We start from the raw sequence: 18,746 nt of genomic DNA, 5'->3' as shown, positions 1-18,746 counted from the left end.
ACACTATGAAAACTACTGCCTCTGTTCACTTTTATTTGTCTAGTATTTTAAAAATAGATTTTCAGTTTTACTTGTCACTTTTTGCATATCAAGAGAAGACAAATTTTTTTTCTGTTTTTACCAATAGTATTAATTAATCATTTCAAATCAGCTTTCAAATACATTAAAAACATGCACCAATTAATATCGGTATCATGGTAAATTAAGCACTTCATTTATTATTTCTTAAGGGGTGTGCAAAGTCCATAGTGGATAAGTAAAAGTAAACGGAGGGAGTAGAAAAGGACATAAAAACCAATAAGCACTTAAAATTAGGCAATCCAAACACCCTCTTAGTCATCAAGACAATTGAGACAGAAATCTAGGAATACGACTAAAGCCTTTAACAATTAAAGAAGAAGGCCAGGAAGCAAACTTAAGTTTGAACTTGGGGTGTGTTTTAATGGAAGAACACTCAATCAAGGAAGAAAGGGCATATTTAGCCATTGGGTTGGGATTAAAAATAAAGGAATATGTAAAACGGGTTTTAACCGCTTGAGTACTTATGTGGTATTTTTTTAACGCTCTCACACGTGTAAAAGAACTTGAAACCGCTTGGTATACCATGTGGCCGCTCGGGGGCGTTTTTAAATGCACTTACCCTAGTTTGAAGGTGTTTTTAGTACTAGACATAGTGCAGGGATGAAAGTATTAATTTGCGCCAAATTTAAGGATATTTTAACCACTTCAGCCTAAAATAAAAGAGCTTCAGCTTTCAATTTCGACGGTTAATTTGCAAGCTACTAGTGATTGATTGCTAACTCATTTATGTATAGTTTTTTTTAAAAAAAAAATGCTATAATGAGGTCTTAACATTTTACCACATCTTTGTTCCAAATAAAAAAAGAATAGCTTGGTGCACGAAGCATCTGATGTAGATGCATAACTCAAAGAAGGATCGTGCTGCAATGGAATTTGACGTAGACAATCTACTAACGAAATATTTATAACAGATTCCACAACTCAAACCCGTAACTTATAGATCACGTACTTTACCCGATGAATCGATTAATAACTTAATTAAATAACTTTTACTAATACAATTTTTTTTTTAAAAAATATTGTTGCAATAGCACACCAACCATTGCCTCCATCACAACAAACACACACTTGAGAAAGATAGAAACCTTGGGAAAAAAATTAAAAGTGATCACTACTTAGTAGGCGCACGTTAACTAAAGTTAACCCCTGTCCAAGCGCACGTTAGCATTTACCATACACCAATGTCTTCACCTCCTCTTCCCTCTTCTTTCTCCTTACACTCTCCTTATCCCTCTTTCTTCTTCTCTTCTTTTATTAGGGTTAGGTTACTATTATTATTATTACAATTTCTTCTCTTCAAATTTGTTTTTATTTATTGTCTTTTTTTATATTTCCACCAAATGCTTGTTGCCATTGTTGTCTTTACAACTTCAAGAACATAATACATGGACCCAAAAAGGCGGTATTCATACTCAAATCTCTTCAATCTTGAGGTAATCTTTTTGTGGGTTTTGTTTAACACTCAAAAGGGTGTCTTGTGATGTTAAAATCTTGGTATTTAGTGTTAGTGTTTAGGATAATTTTGTGGGTTAGGGATTTGATGGGAGATTTTTTTTTTTTTATAATTTGCCTGTTTGGAGTGAACTGTGTATTTTTTGTGGGTTGTGCTCAACTCTCAAAAGGGTGTCTTGTGGTATTAAAATCTTGGTAGTTAGTGATAATTTTGTGGGTTAGGGATTTGATGGGTTAATTCTTTGAGAAAGTTCATTTTTTTGTTTACATGTTTGGAGTATTTTTTTTTTTTGGGAGTGATTTTTTGATTTATTGTGGTTGTGCTCAGCTCTCAAAAGGGTGTCTTGTGATATTAAAATCTTGGTATTTAGTGTTAGTGTTGGTGTTTAGGACAATTTTGTGGTTTAGGGACTTGATGGGAGATTGTTTTTATAATTTGCCTGTTTGGAGTGAACTGTTTATTTGTTGTGGGTTGTGCTGAACTCTCAAAAGGGTGTCTTGTGGTATTAAAATCTTGGTATTTAGTGTTAGTATTTAGGATAATTTTGTGGTTTAGGGATTTGATGGGAGATTGTTTTTATAATTTGCCTGTTTGGAGTGAACTGTTTATTTTTTGTGGGTTGTGCTCAACTCTCAAAAGGGTGTCTTGTGGTATTAAAATCTTGGTATTTAGTGTTAGTATTTAGGATAATTTTGTGGTTTAGGGATTTGATGGGAGAATTTTTTTAGAATTTGCCTGTTTGGAGTGACAGTTTGTGTATTGTGGGTTGTGCTCAACTCTCAAAAGGGTGTCTTGTGATATTAAAATCTTGGTCGTTAGTGTTTAGGATAATTGTGGGTCAGGGATTTGATGGGTTAATTCTTTGAGAAAGTTCTTTTTTTTTTTTTGCATGTTTGGAGTGATTTTTTGATTTATTGTGGGTTGTGCTCAGCTCTCAAAAGGGTGTCTTGTGATATTAAAATCTTGATATTTAATGTTAGTGTTTAGGATAATTTTGTTGGTTAGGGATTTGATGATTAATTCATGGAGAAAGTTCATTTTTTTTTTTTTGCATGTTTGGAGTGATTTTTTGATTTGTTGTGGGTTCTGTTAAACTATCAAAAGGTTGTCTTGTGTTATTAAAATCTTGGTAGTTAGTGTTAGTGTTTTGGATAATTTTGTTGGTTAGGGATTTGATGGTTAATTCATGGAGAAAGTTCTTTTTTTTTTTGCCATGTTTGGAGTGATTTTTTGTGGGTTTTGTTAAACTCTCAAAAGGATGTCTCGTGTTATTAAAATCTTGGTAGTTAGTGTTAGTGTTTAGGATAATTTTGTTGGTTAGGGATTTGATGGTTAATTCATGGAGAAAGTTCTTTTTTTTTTTTGGCATGCTTGGAGTGATTTTTTGTGGGTTTTGTTAAACTCTCAAAAGGTTGTCTTGTGTTATTAAAATCTTGGTAGTTAGTGTTAGTGTTTAGGATAATTTTGTTGGTTAGAGATTTGATGGGTTAATTTTTCGAGAACGTTAATATTTTTGCATGTTTGGAGTTTTTTTTTTTTTTTGGGTAATTTGACTGTTTGGAGTGACTGTTTATTTATTGTGGGTTGTGCTCAACTCTCAAAAGGGTGTCTTGTGGTGTTGAATCTTGGTTGCTCAACTCTCAAAAGGGTGTCTTGTGGTGTTGAATCTTGGTTTAGTGGTAGTGGTAGGATAATTTGTGGTTAGGGATTTGATGGGTTAATTTTTGGAGAACATTTATTTTTTGCATGTTTGGACTGATTTTTGATTTATTGTGGTTGTGCTCAGCTTTCAAAGGGTGTCTTATGACATTAAAATCTTGGTTTAGTAGTAGTGTTAGGATAATTTTGTAGAGTGATTTTGATTTACTGTGGGTTGTGCTCAAATCTCAAAAGGATCTTGTGATACTAAAATCTTGGTCGTTAGTGTTAGTTTTTTAGAATAATTTTGTGGGTTAGGGATTTGATGGGTTAATTCTTCAAGAAAGTTAATTTTTTTGGCATGTTTGGAGTGATTTTTTGATTTATTGTGGGTCTTGTTCAACACTCAAAAGGGTGTCATGTGATATTAAAATTCTTGTTCAGTGTTAGAGTTTAGGAAAATTTTGTGGGTTTGGGATTTGATGGGTTAATCTGTTGAGAAAGTTAATTTTTTTGCAGGTTTGGAGTATTTTGATTTATTAAGTTAATTTTTTTGCAGGTTTGGAGTATTTTGATTTATTGTGGGTTGTTCTCAACTCTCAGGGTGTCTTGTTATATGAAAATCTTGGTTTAGTGTCAGTTTTAGGATAATTTCGTGGGTTAGGGATTTGATGGGTTAATCCATCGAGAGAGTTTTTTTTTTTTTTTTGCATGTTTGGAGTACTTTTGATTTATGGTTGGTTGTTTTTAACTCTCAAAAGGGTGTCTTGTGATATTAAATTCTTGGTAGTTAGTGTTAGTGTTTAGGATAGTTTTGTGGGTTCATTCTTCGAGTTTTTTTTTTTTTTGGGCATGTTTGGAGTGATTTTTGATTTATTGTGGTTGTGCTCATCTCTCAAAAGGGTTTCTTGTAATATTAAATATTAAAATCTTGGTAATTAGTGTTAGGATAATTTTGTGGGTTAATTCTTCGAGAAAGTTCTTTTTTTTTTCAATGTTTGGAGTGATTTTTATTCATTGTGAACTAGGGTGTCTTGTGGTATTAAAATCTTGGTAGTTAGTGTTTAGGATAATTTTGTGGTTTAGGGATTTGATGGGTTAATTCTTCGAGTTTTTTTTTTTTTGGAGTGATTTTTGATTTATTGTTGGTTGTGCTCAGCTCTCAAAAGGGTGTCTTCTGATATTAAAATCTTGGTAGTTTAGTGTTAGTGTTAGGATAATTTTGTGGGTTAATTCTTCGAGAAAGTTTTTTTTTTTTTTTTTTTTTTTTTTTAGTGTTCCATGTCTGGAGTGATTTTTTGATTTATTGCGGTTTGTGCTCAACTCTCAAAAGGGTGTCTTGTGATATTAAAGTCTTGGTTTAGTGATAGTGCTAGGATAATTTTGTGGGTTAGGGATTTGATGGGTTAATTCATCGAGAAAGTTTATGGTTTTGCCTGTTTGGAGTGATTTTTGATTTATTCTGAGCTGGGTTTCTCTTGGAATTTCAGTGCTGTTCTCAAAATGGTGTCTTGCTTTATTAAAATCCTGGCAATTAATGTTGCTGTTAGGACATCTTTTTGGGTGTATACTTCGACAAATTTTATCTATTTTGCTTGTTTATATTTCTGATTTATTTGAGCTGGATTTTTCTTGGAATTTCAGTTCAGTATTGTGGAAGTTGTGAATTTTAATTAAAGTGTGGAACTTTTTTTCTTTTGAACCCATTCGATTTTCTTAATTCTTTTTTTTTTTTTGGATAGTCTTTGATTAACTTCCAGCTGCCCCAACTTGATGATGATTTTGATTATCATGGGAACAGTAGTCAGGATGAGAGCAGAGGTAGCCCTGGTAGGCACATTCTTTCTCAACATTGCTTTTACTCCTTTTTTATTTGAATTCTTTTATTATTTGATTCGATGAGTATGACTAGGTACGACTAAATTTGTGACCGATAACACATTCTTCTCAGTTAAATGTATTTATTACTACTCATATTAGTTCAAAAGTATGAAAATCCTTTACTTAGCAAATGCAGTTTCTCCTATTACAATGTAAATTTGGCTTTCTTGAAGCAATGAAAAGTTAAGCTAATGTAGTGTTGTAATAATCAGCCGCATCTTCTGTTGGTTGATAGGTGGAGCGACGGGGAACCGGAGTAATGGTATAATGTCTGGCAGGGAGTTGAAGAAAAAGAGGCGGACTTCGTATAGCAGTGACGAGGACGGGGACAGGATCAGAGCTGATAGTACCCGTATTTCAGAGGAAAAGTATAGAACAATGCTGGGAGAACATGTTCAAAGGTATAAGAGGAGGCTTGGTAATTCGTTAGCAAGCCCTGCAGCTACTCGTAATGGGGTACCTATGATGAGAAGTGGTGGAGGATCAAGAGACCAGAAGTCAACAAATGATCGTAGAGGAGGCGCGCCCAGGCTTGGTTCTGCATCAGAATTTTTTAACAATAGCACTCAGAGTTTAGGAAACCATATTCAGTCAGATTTTCCAGGACCATATGGTGGTGATAGGTTTGTCTCTCCGCTTTCACTTAATCTTTTCAAACCATTGTTCAAATGTTTACCCAAGTAGTTTTGGATTTTTAATCCCCCAAAAAGGTTTATGTGTCACCTAACATTTGGAAGTTTTACAGATTTACTTATGAACCTGCTTTCTTGGATCTTGGGGAGGACATCACATACAAGATCCCTCCACCCTATGAAAAGCTGGCAACATCATTGAACTTGCCAAGCATGTCAGATATTCAAGTTAATGAAATTTGCCTCAAGGGTACACTTGATTTGGAGACTTTGGCTGCAATGATGGCTTCTGATAAGAAACTTGGGCCCAAACGTCAAGCAGGAATGGGTGATCCCAAGCCACAATTTGAATCTCTTCAGGCACGATTGCGAGCTCAGCTGGCTAATAGTGTGGGTCAGAAATTCAGTCTGCAAGTCACCGAAGCTGCATTAGAAGCTTCTTCCATGCCTGAGGGGGCTGCAGGAAGTATACGACGTTCTATATTGTCAGATGGCGGTGTCTTACAGGTTTATTATGTGAAAGTGTTAGAGAAAGGAGACACCTATGAGGTTAGTAATTCTCTTTTGTGTTTGTCTCATAATTTTATGGATATTTAGTTCTGTTGCTTACATCTGAGTGGTCACTTGGAGCTGCAGATTATTGAACGTAGTCTACCCAAAAAGCCAAAATTGAAGAAAGATCCTTCTGTGATTGAGAAGGAAGAAATGGATAAGATTGGAAAATATTGGATAAGCCTTGTCAGGAAAGAAATTCCAAAACATCATAAGATATTCATCAATTCTCACAGGAGGCAATTGACTGATGCCAAGAGGTTTGCAGAAACTTGTCAGAGAGAGGTAAACACGTCAGAACATCTTATTTTGATATTTTTCTATTCAATGCTGGATCTTATAAGAACAAATTTGTGTTTGATTCTTCATATGACTCTGCAAACTGCTAGTTGTCATTTGGACCCTTCTGACTTGAGTCATGGGTTGGTTCCCTTTTTCAGGTTAAAATGAAAGTTAGCAGGTCACTTAAGGTGATGAGAGGTGCTGCAATTCGTACAAGGAAACTTGCTAGGGACATGCTTGTGTATTGGAAGAGAGTTGACAAGGAGATGGTGCTTAAATTCTACCTTTTTGTATTATTTCATTCGAACTTTTTGCCATCACGGTATGTCTGAAAATATTTGCTATTCAAGAGCAACCCGAGCAGCCGGGCAGGAGAGAGGGAGTAAAAGCCAGCCATGGTTACCTGCATTTTTTTTTCAATCAAACATGGTTAACTGCATCGTTAAGTAACCAAAATGTAGCTCTCTGTTTTGATGGTTTTAAGACTATTACCAAATTATATGTTCATCTTAGCCTGTACTATCCCAGAGAAGAAATGGAAGGTGATCATGATATATTCACCTAATCTGGCTCTCTAGTTCTGTTCCTATTTTATATCATAATGGTATGCTGGACTGATGAAACTGTTGCTCTAAGAGTTTCTTCTCAGCCAATATTTTTGGGTTATATGTTTAGTTAACTGCTAAAACTTGGAATGGAGTATTGATACACTTTTGAGATAAGAGAGTATATGTTTATCAGGATTCAGGACTTGTAAAAAATAATGTCTGTCGTCATGTTTTCCTGGAACACTGAGTATGCTAAACGAACATAGTTCTACCTGAGTTTCTGCTGTTGACTGTGACTAGGGGACTTCCTAAGATGTAAAATTTATAATGTTGCAGGCAGAAGTAAAGAAAAGGGAGGAAAAAGAAGCAGCAGAAGCCTTGAAGCGCGAACAGGAGCTTCGTGAAGCAAAGAGACAACAACAGAGGCTCAACTTTCTGCTATCACAAACCGAACTTTACAGCCATTTCATGCAAAATAAATCAACTTTACCCTCTGAGGCTGTGACTTCAGGTGATGAATTGACAAATGACCAAGAAATGTTAAGTTCTACTGAGGCTAGACCTGGAGAGGAAGAGGATCCTGAAGACGCTGAACTGAGAAAAGAAGCTCTGAAAGCTGCACAAGATGCAGTTTCAAAGCAGAAAATGATAACAAGTGCATTTGATAATGAATGTCTGAAGCTGCGCCAAGCTGCTGAAATTGAACCGTCCGAGCAAGATGCTGCAGCTGCGAACATAGACTTATTGCATCCGTGAGTTTTTGAGTTCCTTTGAGATATCATCTTTGTTCTTTTGCTGAGATATTTTCCTGTCACAAATTTTATTGCTCCACTATCTGGTTGTACTCACTCGCTGTTTTGGTGCACCTGTAGATCAACTATGCCTGTGGCTTCAACAGTACAGACACCAGAATTATTCAAGGGTACTCTTAAAGACTATCAGTTGAAAGGCCTCCAGTGGCTTGTAAATTGTTACGAGCAGGTAAATTGCCATTTCTCTGAAAGTTTGTCTCTTTGCTCAACCGCTCTGGAGAGATTTTGCTTGGCTGACTTATAGCATTCAACTTTATCTGTCAGGGTTTGAATGGCATTCTTGCTGATGAGATGGGTCTTGGGAAAACAATCCAGGCCATGGCTTTCTTGGCTCATTTGGCAGAAGTAAGTGATCTAGTTCATGTTTTATTTATCACTGTCTTGTAGTAAATTATCAGAATCAAAAACTGTCTGGTAGAGTATCTAGTAACTTGGCTTCATTGATCTCTGCAGGAGAAGAATATATGGGGTCCCTTTTTAGTTGTTGCTCCCGCGTCAGTCTTGAATAACTGGGCTGATGAAATTGGTCGTTTTTGCCCTGATCTAAAAACTCTTCCATATTGGGGAGGGTTACAAGAAAGAGTGGTGCTTCGAAAGAATATCAACCCAAAACGTCTCTATCGACGGTAATTTCATTTGGCTATGGTTGTAGTATACATAATACAGGAGCAGTGGACTTGCCTACACTTATTGGTTTTTTCATGTACCCCTCATTGATCTTGGATTTGCATTCTTTTCTTGTTCATTGACATTCTTGCTTGGTAAGGCACTTATTAGTAAGATGAAATATATTGATCAGGCAAATTTTGCTTCATAAAAAAGAAAAAATTGCGTCATAAAACTGATCTGTTTGATGTAGCAAAGCTAATCATAGGTTAGATGATGGTTTTTGGCTTGGGTTACCTAGGAATATAACAACAGGTACAAGTATCGTAAAGAAAGGGAGGGAAGGTTGGGGAGGATCATATAAATGTCAAAAAGTGAAGTCTCAGAGTTTAACTTCTTCGCCTTTTCCTTTTTTTTTTTTTTTTTTTTTAAATATAATATGTTTTTAGTCCAAATAATAAGTAACTGCTCAACACGGGGATGCTTGAGAACATGATGTGAAAATCCAATGGAGCTATGGTGAACCAAGCTTATGTGGGTATTAAAATACCCAATGCAGTTGGTAATGAAGTTAATAATTATATCTGAATTATAAAAGCATTTATTGGCAGTGGAAAGGTTGTTGGCATTTTGTTCCTCTTCTTGGTTATTTATCCATGCATTTAATAAATTGAAAAAAATCCATGAGTTGAATTGGAATTTGTCCGTTCTAAGTTTAGTGATGGAACCAAACTTTGCTTTCAGGGATGCTGGATTCCATATTCTCATTACCAGTTATCAACTGCTAGTCTCTGACGAGAAATACTTTAGACGTGTTAAATGGCAATACATGGTGCTGGATGAAGCCCAGGCAATCAAAAGTGCAAGCAGGTCTGATCATTCAGCCTTGAAAACTTTGTCCTACTGATTGATTTAACCCCATTAATTACTGTTATCATTTACTGCAATGTGGTGGAAGGCAAAGCTGCTAAGCAATCCCTAGCTGAGTACCAGGACCTTTGCTTTCTAGTTGCTAGCAAACTTATTAAACTTCTTTCATATTATACACATGGTAAAGCTCATTAGCTACAGGAACCTATGTTGCTCGGACCTCCAAAAAATTTGCCGTACCTGTTTCGGATCCTCCAAAAAAAAATGCATAGCTTTTGGAAGATCCAACATAGACCCGGCAGTTTTTTCTGAAAAAGTGAACAACAATCATATAATTGATTTCCTTATAAAGATAAAACATGCTGGACTATACCTTCAAATACAATCATCTGAAATCTTCTTGTCTGAGCTCCAAGCTGGTTGAATAAACTTGCATAATAACAATTCTTTTTATAGTATATGAATTTTGTTGTTCATGCTGAGGAAATGACTTTAAATAGGAGGTTATGGAGGACTCAAATTAGGGTAGAAGGCTAGTAGGTAGCCCCGCGTATCGTACTAGTAGTTACAGTTTTGATTTATAGTTTATTGTCCTTTGATTCTTGCTACTACATGTTGTTTCTTGTACTTCGATTATCTTATTTATCTGTGGTATCTACTGCTTCTTTTTTTACAGACTGCTTTATCATGGCTTTTTCGCTTTCGTTTGGTTCATTTTCATATTGCTTTGAACTGCTTGTGCTTATATGACCTTTTCTCGTCATGTTTTCTCTTGAGCCGAGGGTCTTTCGGAAACAGCCTTCCTATCTTCCGAGGTAGGGGTAAGGTCTGCTTACACTTTACCCTCCCCAGACCCCACATTGTGGGATTCACTGGGTATGTTGTTGTTGTTGTTGTATGCTGAGGAAAATCATCTATTACAGTTTGCAGTTTCAGGATTGATTCTTTAGTTCATATAATTCAGTGTCCTTATTACCTGATTAGCATATCCTGCACAGGTTATTGGTTGATCAACTTTTAGTAAGAACTGAGTTGAATGTGTAATCATTACTGTGCAAAAAATATTAAAGCTGATATGCACATACTGTTGAGCTACTGTCATTAGACCATAAATAATATTTCTTGAATCACTTAGGTTCTTTCCCTTTTCTCTTTTTCTTTTCTATTTTTAGAAATCTTTTTCTCCTTTTAACTGATTTTGGAATTGGCTGGATGAGTTTCAATTGCTTTCCATGCCCATGGATATACGAACAATTTTATTTTTCCATCTATAATATCGGGGCATAGATACTAGCTGTTTTCAGGTATTCCTTTACTACTTAGCCGTGTCGAAGAAGTAGTAGTATGATTTAACAGGGGATGCAAATGTTGACAAGAACGTCAACTTTCATTTTTCAAATGTCAGATATTTTTTTTGGGGAAATGTCACATTTTAAAACACTGACACATTTATCTATATATTTAGATCTGCACATCCATGTATCTTGTTGCCCTACAGAATAAAATAAATAAGTAAACAAGTTGTTAATCATAACTTCTCACACTCATTGTATGTTGTGCTCTTATTGGCAGTATAAGATGGAAGACATTGTTGAGTTTCAATTGTCGAAACCGTTTGCTTCTGACTGGTACTCCAATTCAAAATAACATGGCTGAACTGTGGGCGCTCCTTCACTTTATTATGCCTACCTTATTTGATAGTCACGAACAATTTAACGAATGGTTTTCAAAAGGGTACGTATGTTGCAGTGTATGGTGTTTCTTGCTTTAATGTGTCAGCTGTGCATTTTGGTGATGATTCTTTGTGCTTTATGATCAGGATCGAAAACCACGCAGAGCATGGTGGGTCATTGAACGAGCACCAGCTCAGCCGACTGGTAAGGGAACTTTGTTTTGTAGTTGCTTATGCAGACAATCATATATCCTTAGATATTGCAGGCTAATGACCTACAGCGATTTAATCTCTTTCGGAGGAATATTTCCTCTCAGTCTCACTTTGTCTTAACAGAAGTAGGCATGTGGTATGAGCATATTGTCATCTTTTTTGTTTGTCAAGAACACTCCAGAATTAGTAAGCACCGAAAGTGTTCTACTCCTGATAAGTTTCTTGTATTTGCATATTCTCATCTTGTATAGTTTTGGTGTCAGAACACTCACTCTAGTATTTAGTTAGAAATATCCTTGTTATTGTTATTTATGAACATTCGGAGACAGCCTCCCTACCTTGTACTTTCCAAGGTAGGGGCAAGGTCTGCGTACACTTTACCCTCCCCAGACCCCATATTGTGGGATTTCACTAGGTATGTTGTTGTTGAATTATTATTATTTATGAATATCAAACTTGTCTGGAATTGTTTGGATTGTTATTCATCAAACCCTGTATTAATATCTCCATCTTTCTTCTCTGTTAATCTTGATATTATTAGCACACCTTCTTGGTTATCTAGTGTTTTCATCTTGATGAATTTCTCTTTCTGAATCTTCTGAACAGCATGCCATTTTGAAACCTTTCATGCTGCGGCGGGTTAAAAAGGATGTGGTTACTGAGCTGACTGGGAAAACTGAAATCACAGTGCACTGTAAATTGAGTTCTCGTCAGCAGGCATTTTATCAAGCAATAAAAAACAAGATATCCCTTGCTGAGTTGTTTGATAGCAGACGTGGGCATCTCAATGAGAAGAAACTTCTAAACCTGATGAATATTGTTATCCAGCTAAGGAAGGTGTGATTGATCTCTTGTTTTGCACTGCTCTTTCGTGCTGCATCAGTTGATAATTGTATGGTGGACCTGCCATACTAGTGTTGTTCTTTGCAAAGTTTTTTTCAGCAAGAGCTTATATTTTTCTTATTGGAAAATGCTAGGTTTGCAACCATCCAGAGCTGTTTGAGAGAAATGAAGGAAGTTCTTACTTCTATTTTGGAGATGTTCCAAACTCACTTCTTCCTGCTCCCTTTGGGGAACTGGAGGATGTATTCCATTCTGGTGGTCGAAGTCCTGTTACATACCGGGTACCGTATGGAATTCTTAATGTTTCTTCGTGGAGTTATTATTGTTTATATGTACACAGACAACTGCCCGATTCAATGCATCATCTGCTTCTAGTTTCTTTAATTAATATTTCTGGAATGTTAATAGTTAGATATAACTCATTCTGCAGTCTAATCCTCTTTTGGCCACTCCATGCCATTCCATGGTTACCATTATTGCCAAATTTATATTGAAGTGTGGAAACTGTAAATTGCCATCGTGAAGGTAAATCATATGACCTCGGAGGTGATATTTGATGCTGGATCGCCTCTCTTCCAATAAAGGGGATTGTTGACGTTACTTTTTAAGAAAGAGTGTTGAAAACTTGAAACGTTGTTAAAAGAACCGATAAGAATGGACCTTGAGCATAACTGAACCCCAAAAGCTAGCTTAAGAGGTGAGAATTGGCCAATATCATATAAAAGAACGAGTAATACCCTTTACAACTGATGTGGGAACTAAACACCCCCTTGCATGACCCAGATTAGACATCTGGAGCGTGGACCCTTGCATGACCCAGATTAGACATCTGGAGCGTGGACCCTTGCATGACCCAGATTAGACATCTGGAGCGTGGACCTAAGTTGCGGACTCTTAGTTTTTATGGTGCACCCGTCTCGACACGGGTGATGGTGCGGGAGCGGGATACGTCTCGGAACTTCGGATACTTTGACCGGAGTCCATGGACAAATTTGGGGGGAAAATTGAGATTTTGATATCTCAAAATGAAAGATAAACCAGATTTAAGACATGGGTAATGGCATACCTTCAATATTATAGCCCTTTTGTCTCATATTCGTTGCTTCATGTTACAGGCCAAATAGAGAGAAACCAGTAATTCAATGGTTCTTTATAGCTCTATTTTTATAATTTTGAATGTTCTTAGCCGAATCCCCGCACCCATATCCATACCTGGATCTGCACCTCCGAATCTTAAAATTTAGATTTTGCCGAATCTGACACTCCCATCCATACCCGTATCGGATATCCGTACCCGAATCCGAGCAACTTAGGTGTGGACAATATTACATGGGGCTCTATACCTAGTGGACCATTAATTGAGATGAGTCTGACTCTAATACCATGATAAGTAAATGGATCTTGAGCCAGACTCAACCCCAAAAGCTAGCTCAAGAAAAATGACTCTAAAATATATTGGAGAAAATGCTCTCACGCACGGCTCTCGAGGCTTGTCATCTTTTAGTTTAGCATCAGTTTCTTGTCTTGTCTGGGGTTTTTTCCTGCAAAAGATGGCCGAGCTCACTCAATGGGGGATGATAATATATTTTACAATGTTGCAATGTTGGATTTAAGTCTTACGACATCACTAGATGATTCTTGCTGATGTTCCTAGATGTATACATGTGGCAACAGTGAAATGTTGGCTTAGTAGGACTTCTTTAATCAGGATGATAATATATTTTACAATGTTGCAATGTTGGATTTAAGTCTTACGACATCACTAGATGATTCTTGCTGATGTTCATAGATGTATACATGTGGCAACAGTGAAATGTTGGCTTAGTAGGACTTCTTTAATCAGGAAATATCATGCTTAAAGAACTTACTCTTTGTATTATATCCCTTTCAGATACCAAAGCTGGTTTACCGGGAAGCTAACAGTTCAAGCATGCTTTACTCAACTATGGGGAAGGGTTTAAGTAAAGAATTATTTGAGAAGTACTTTAACATATATTCTCCAGAGAATATTCACCGCTCAATACTCCACGAAGTGCACGAGTCAGATGTTGGCTATATACGGAGTGGAACATTTGGTTTTACTCGGTTAATTGATATGTCACCCATGGAGGTTTCATTTTCAGCAACTGGTTCTTTCTTGGAGAAATTGTTATTCTCAATTGTGAAAAGCAACCGAGAATTTTTGGATGAATTTCTGGACTTGATGGAGTCTGAGGATGATGATCCCTATTGTAGTCACCTTGGACGGGACAAAGTAAGAGCAGTGACACGAATGTTATTGCTTCCATCTAAGTCAGAAACAGATTTATTAAGAACAAGACTTGCAGCGGGTTCTGGTGATGCACCATTTGAGGCTTTGGTCATGGAACATCAGGATAGGCTTTTATCTAATGTTAATCTCTTGCATTCCATTTACTCCTTTATTCCTAAAACAAGAGCACCCCCTGTAAGTGATGTTACATTGTTCGCTCTTAGTGCTATCCATGTGTATGCAATGGGTTACTAACTACAAGATGTATCTTGCAGATAAATGCTCATTGCTCAGACAGAACTTTTGCTTACAAAATGCTTGAGGAACTACACCATCCATGGATTAAAAGGTTGTTGGTTGGGTTTGCGCGCACATCGGAATATAATGGTCCTAGGAAGCCAGGTGTCACACACCATTTAATACAAGAGATAGACTCTGAATTACCGGTCACACAACCTGCTCTTGAGCTTACATACAAAATTTTTGGGTCATGTCCGCCCATGCAACCATTTGACCCTGCAAAGATGCTAACGGCATGTGATCTGTTCCTTCTATTTTCCTTTCCTCTTTTATGCATCTATGTGCCTTTAAGCACATAAAGTATCTAAATTTCCTATGTAATTACAGGACTCAGGGAAGCTTCAAACACTTGACATATTATTAAAGCGTTTGCGGGCGGGGAATCACCGTGTTCTTATCTTTGCACAAATGACAAAAATGTTGGATATTCTAGAGGTATTTGAATCTTTCTGATGCTCTTTGGTGATTTAGATTTGTAATTTTTGTAGATGCTAGTAGCAGTGGCAGTTTCTCTCCCTGTATGAAATATGTTCGTATTCGGGTTTAGCTCTCGAGAGTTGAGAAGAGATACCAGTAAGTTTATACTGGTATCTGATCAAAATTTTCTTGGCAGTGGTGGTCTCAGTAATGCTTTTGTTCACTAACAATGCTGTTATAAATGCAAAATGCAGTTTGCATATGAACTTCTTGGTGAAGTTTCTGGATTAAATTGATCGAAAAATAATCATTGGTTGCTAAAATAAGCACTGCTATATGTTTGCCATGTATTACCTTTTCTCGTGTTTTTGTGCTTTAGAGTACAGGTTCTCTTCCACTGTCAATGTTTGGAAGAGCAGCTCATCTAGGAAGAACTATCTGATAACAGATACTTAGACCCGCCTATGCTGAATGATGAGTTTTGAGTATCACTTTCTTTTGAAGTCCAACCAAAACAACTACTATATATGAAGTAGTTATTATATGAAGCTAAGCATACATACAGGTTCTCTTCTGCTGTCAATGTTTGGAAGAGCAGCTCATCTAGGAAGAACTATCTGATAACAGATACTTAGACCCGCCCATGCTGAATGATGAATTTTGAGTATCACTTTCTTTTGTAGTCCAACCAAAACAATTACTATGCTTTATAGTGTATGAAGCTAAACGTTTAAAAAAAAAAATCTATACGAAGCTGTTGTTGAGATTCTCTTATAGTGGTTTCCCTATTTGCTTCATTCATCTTATAATGAGCTCAGCTTGCAAAGACCAAAGTTTTGTTTTCTACTGCAACCTAATACCATGACTAGGAAAGTTTTCATTGGTAATGGATCAACCCTTCACTTGTCAAATTGCTAATATTTCAGTTGCTTTGCAGGACTACATGCACTACAGGAAACATAGGTACTTGAGGCTTGATGGATCTTCCACTATAATGGATCGACGAGACATGGTCAAAGATTTCCAGCATCGGTATATTTTGAATTCGAAGAAACTTATAATCCATTTATGTTATATTTGTACTGAATAATGTTGGTTGCCTCATAGGAGCGACATCTTTGTGTTCATGCTGAGTACAAGAGCAGGGGGACTTGGTATCAACTTGACAGCTGCTGACACTGTCATCTTCTATGAGAGTGACTGGAATCCGACTTTAGATTTACAGGCAATGGATAGAGCTCATAGGCTGGGTCAAACTAAGGATGTAGGTTTTCAACTTCTACATTTTCTCTTTTGACCATGCAACTCTATTTCTTCATATAATGATCTTGTGTCATGTTTTCCTGCACATTGATGCTTTTGGAAGAAATCAGAAACGATGATTAAGAACTCATCCAACCAAAAAAAAAAAATGAGGAGAAAGGATGATTGAGAACTTCCTTGCATCTAAGAAAAGCCACTTTAGCTAATCAGTTAGTTTATGCAGGAAAATCTGGTAGTGGATGTACCAACAATTCTTTAATCAGATCTTAAAATGAGCAATAAAAAAAATGCCACCTCTCATTTTCTCAGAGGTGTACTTTCATACCGATAGTGTTTCTCTTATACCTTGTTCCATGAATTGCTTATTCCATCTTTTCTCAGTTTATTGTAATATTACATTCTTCTGGTAAAAATGACACTATAATATTTGCAAATGGCCTCTCTTCTCTTGTGATCATTTTGTCCCCATGTAAAGAGATGTTGTTTAACTTGCAGGTTACTGTTTATCGCTTAATCTGTAAAGAGACGGTTGAAGAGAAAATTCTGCAAAGAGCCAGTCAGAAAAACACCGTGCAGCAGCTTGTCATGACAGGAGGACACGTCCAGGGTGACCTTCTGGCTCCAGAAGATGTTGTCTCGTTGTTGATTGATGATGCTCAACTGGAGCAGAAACTGAAGGAAATTCCACTTCAGGTAGGATGTATAAGAATATAATACTAGTGTTGGCAAATGCCTTACGAGAATTCGTTTCCTCTTACTTCCCAAGTGTTTCCCCCCTTCTTTTTTTCAGCTTATTATCTCTTGTTTCTAATTGAGCAATATCGTATTGGCCTAATAGCAGGCTAAAGAAAGACAAAAGAGGAAAGGTGGCACGAAAGGTATTCGTATTGGTGCAGATGGTGATGCATCATTAGAAGATCTTACTAACAGTGAATCTGTTGGGAATGATGCTCTTGATCTGGAGAAACCAAAATCAAGTAACAAAAAGGTGATTGTTTTCCCACTTTCTTCTCAGACGCAAATATTATTTTTAAACTTGACCTTTTCGCCGGACTCAGGTTGTCTAGTTACTCATTCTGCATTTAACGGTTTGACACCTTTAAATTACTTTCCAGTCAATAATATCATTCTGCATTTAACGGTTTGACACCTTTAAATTACTTTCCAGTCAATAATATCTGCATGATGTGACCAAGTTGTGTTGGATAAGCTAAGAGATAAATGACTTTGTAGAGAAGAAATCCTTGTCAGCCGTAAAAAAAAAAAAAAAAAAAAAAAAAACAATATCAGCCTCGTTAACAAATATGGCCTCTAAATGTGTACTTGCATACTCATTTTGAAATTCCAGTTCCCTTGGCTTCTTCTTGTTGCGCAACAAACAAAGTTAGTTTAATAAAAAAATTCGATGCATGTTAATGTGTTGACGTGTTTCATGATCTTCTATCTGCAGAGGAAAAGTTCCACCGACAAGCAAACCCCAAAATCGAGGCCTTTAAAGAATCCGAAAAGTATTGAATCATTATCACCCAACTCAATGATGGAAGACGGTATAAATAGCTCCCCAATGAACATTGACATGCAACAACAAAGGCCGAAAAGACTGAAGAGGCCAACTAAGAGCGTAAATGAGAGCCTTGAACCAGCATTTACTGGCACCCCTCCTACAAACCGAGAGGGAAACCATAACTATCCTTCGTCAGATATCAGCTCTGGTGGTGGGAGAGCAGGGGCCGGGGAAGAGGCATTAAGACATAATAATCCGTTTGCTGGCTAATAATAGGACAAGTGAAATATTATGCGTTAATTTTTGTCTAGCTACTGAGTCTTTCTCCTCGGCGGAATCAACTGCAATCTTGGAAAGCAGAAACCAGTTTATTTGCAGTAGACACGTTAGCAGAATCAGAAGGAAGTGCAGAGCTGTATATTAGTTGTACAGATTGTTCATAGGACTCCGGGCACGAGACTTCTTGGCTGCTATACGGAATATAGTGATGTACAGTAGGCACTAATTTGTACTGTTTGGTTAAATGGTGGAAGTTAATGTAATCAGCCAATACTTGGCAAAATTTTCTCCTGGTGGTGGAGATATTTTTGTTTACAATTTAATCACAAGGGAATTATTTTATAGAGCCATCAAATGAATTTTAGATGCTCATAGGCCATATGTAACCATTGGTCACTATGATTGTATTTTGCTTCTTCATGATGATATTAATCATCTATTACATATTAAGGGGAAAAGGGCCAGATTTGCCCTGTACTATTGGAAATACACTTAGCGCAAATTTACCCCTAACCTTAGTAAAGTATTCAAAAATATCCCTATTTCTAACTGTGTTCCGGCATGGCTATTAGAATACCACGTGGCCTAACATTTGAATGAGGTGGGCGCCACATGACATGCCACCTCATCACCTTCTCCCTTCTCCGTT

At 36.8% G+C, this 18,746-nt stretch overlaps 1 protein-coding gene across 3 annotated transcripts; it reads left to right on the top strand.

The window, feature by feature from the left end:
- Positions 1-1,205: 1,205 nt before the first annotated feature.
- Positions 1,206-18,586, top strand: LOC132613719 (chromatin-remodeling ATPase INO80). 3 transcript variants are annotated; one of them, XM_060327914.1, is made up of 23 exons: positions 1,206-1,514; positions 4,915-5,002; positions 5,289-5,676; positions 5,799-6,234; positions 6,322-6,522; positions 6,678-6,788; positions 7,404-7,819; positions 7,940-8,048; positions 8,144-8,224; positions 8,333-8,505; positions 9,230-9,355; positions 10,928-11,089; positions 11,175-11,232; positions 11,847-12,077; positions 12,218-12,364; positions 13,975-14,529; positions 14,610-14,867; positions 14,962-15,069; positions 15,989-16,083; positions 16,159-16,315; positions 16,810-17,007; positions 17,153-17,302; positions 17,765-18,586. In XM_060327914.1, the coding sequence occupies exons 1-23, from the start codon at positions 1,467-1,469 to the stop codon at positions 18,086-18,088; spliced, it is 4,620 nt and encodes a 1,539-aa protein (XP_060183897.1). In that variant the 5' UTR covers positions 1,206-1,466; the 3' UTR covers positions 18,089-18,586. The 3 variants fall into 3 exon arrangements, with proteins under 3 accessions (XP_060183897.1, XP_060183898.1, XP_060183899.1); XM_060327915.1 differs by having other exon boundaries at positions 1,207-1,514; positions 17,156-17,302; XM_060327916.1 differs by lacking the exon at positions 1,206-1,514 and having other exon boundaries at positions 5,266-5,676.
- Positions 18,587-18,746: the final 160 nt, after the last annotated feature.

This window comes from Lycium barbarum, chromosome 10, assembly GCF_019175385.1.
Source record: "Lycium barbarum isolate Lr01 chromosome 10, ASM1917538v2, whole genome shotgun sequence".
Classification (NCBI taxonomy): Eukaryota; Viridiplantae; Streptophyta; class Magnoliopsida; order Solanales; family Solanaceae; genus Lycium; species Lycium barbarum.
Note: the sequence above shows the minus strand (reverse complement) of the source record. Positions and strands in the feature narration are given on the sequence as shown.

What these genes read in the sequence shown, in the direction of transcription:
- LOC132613719 (XM_060327914.1), top strand. Translation starts at nt 1,467, where the DNA reads ATGGACCCAAAAAGGCGGTATTCATACTCAAATCTCTTCAATCTTGAG. An exon ending in ACCCTGCAAAGATGCTAACG is followed by an intron (nt 14,868 to 14,961) that starts GCATGTGATCTG and finishes ATGTAATTACAG; the next exon opens with GACTCAGGGAAGCTTCAAAC. An exon ending in CAAAATCAAGTAACAAAAAG is followed by an intron (nt 17,303 to 17,764) that starts GTGATTGTTTTC and finishes TTCTATCTGCAG; the next exon opens with AGGAAAAGTTCCACCGACAA.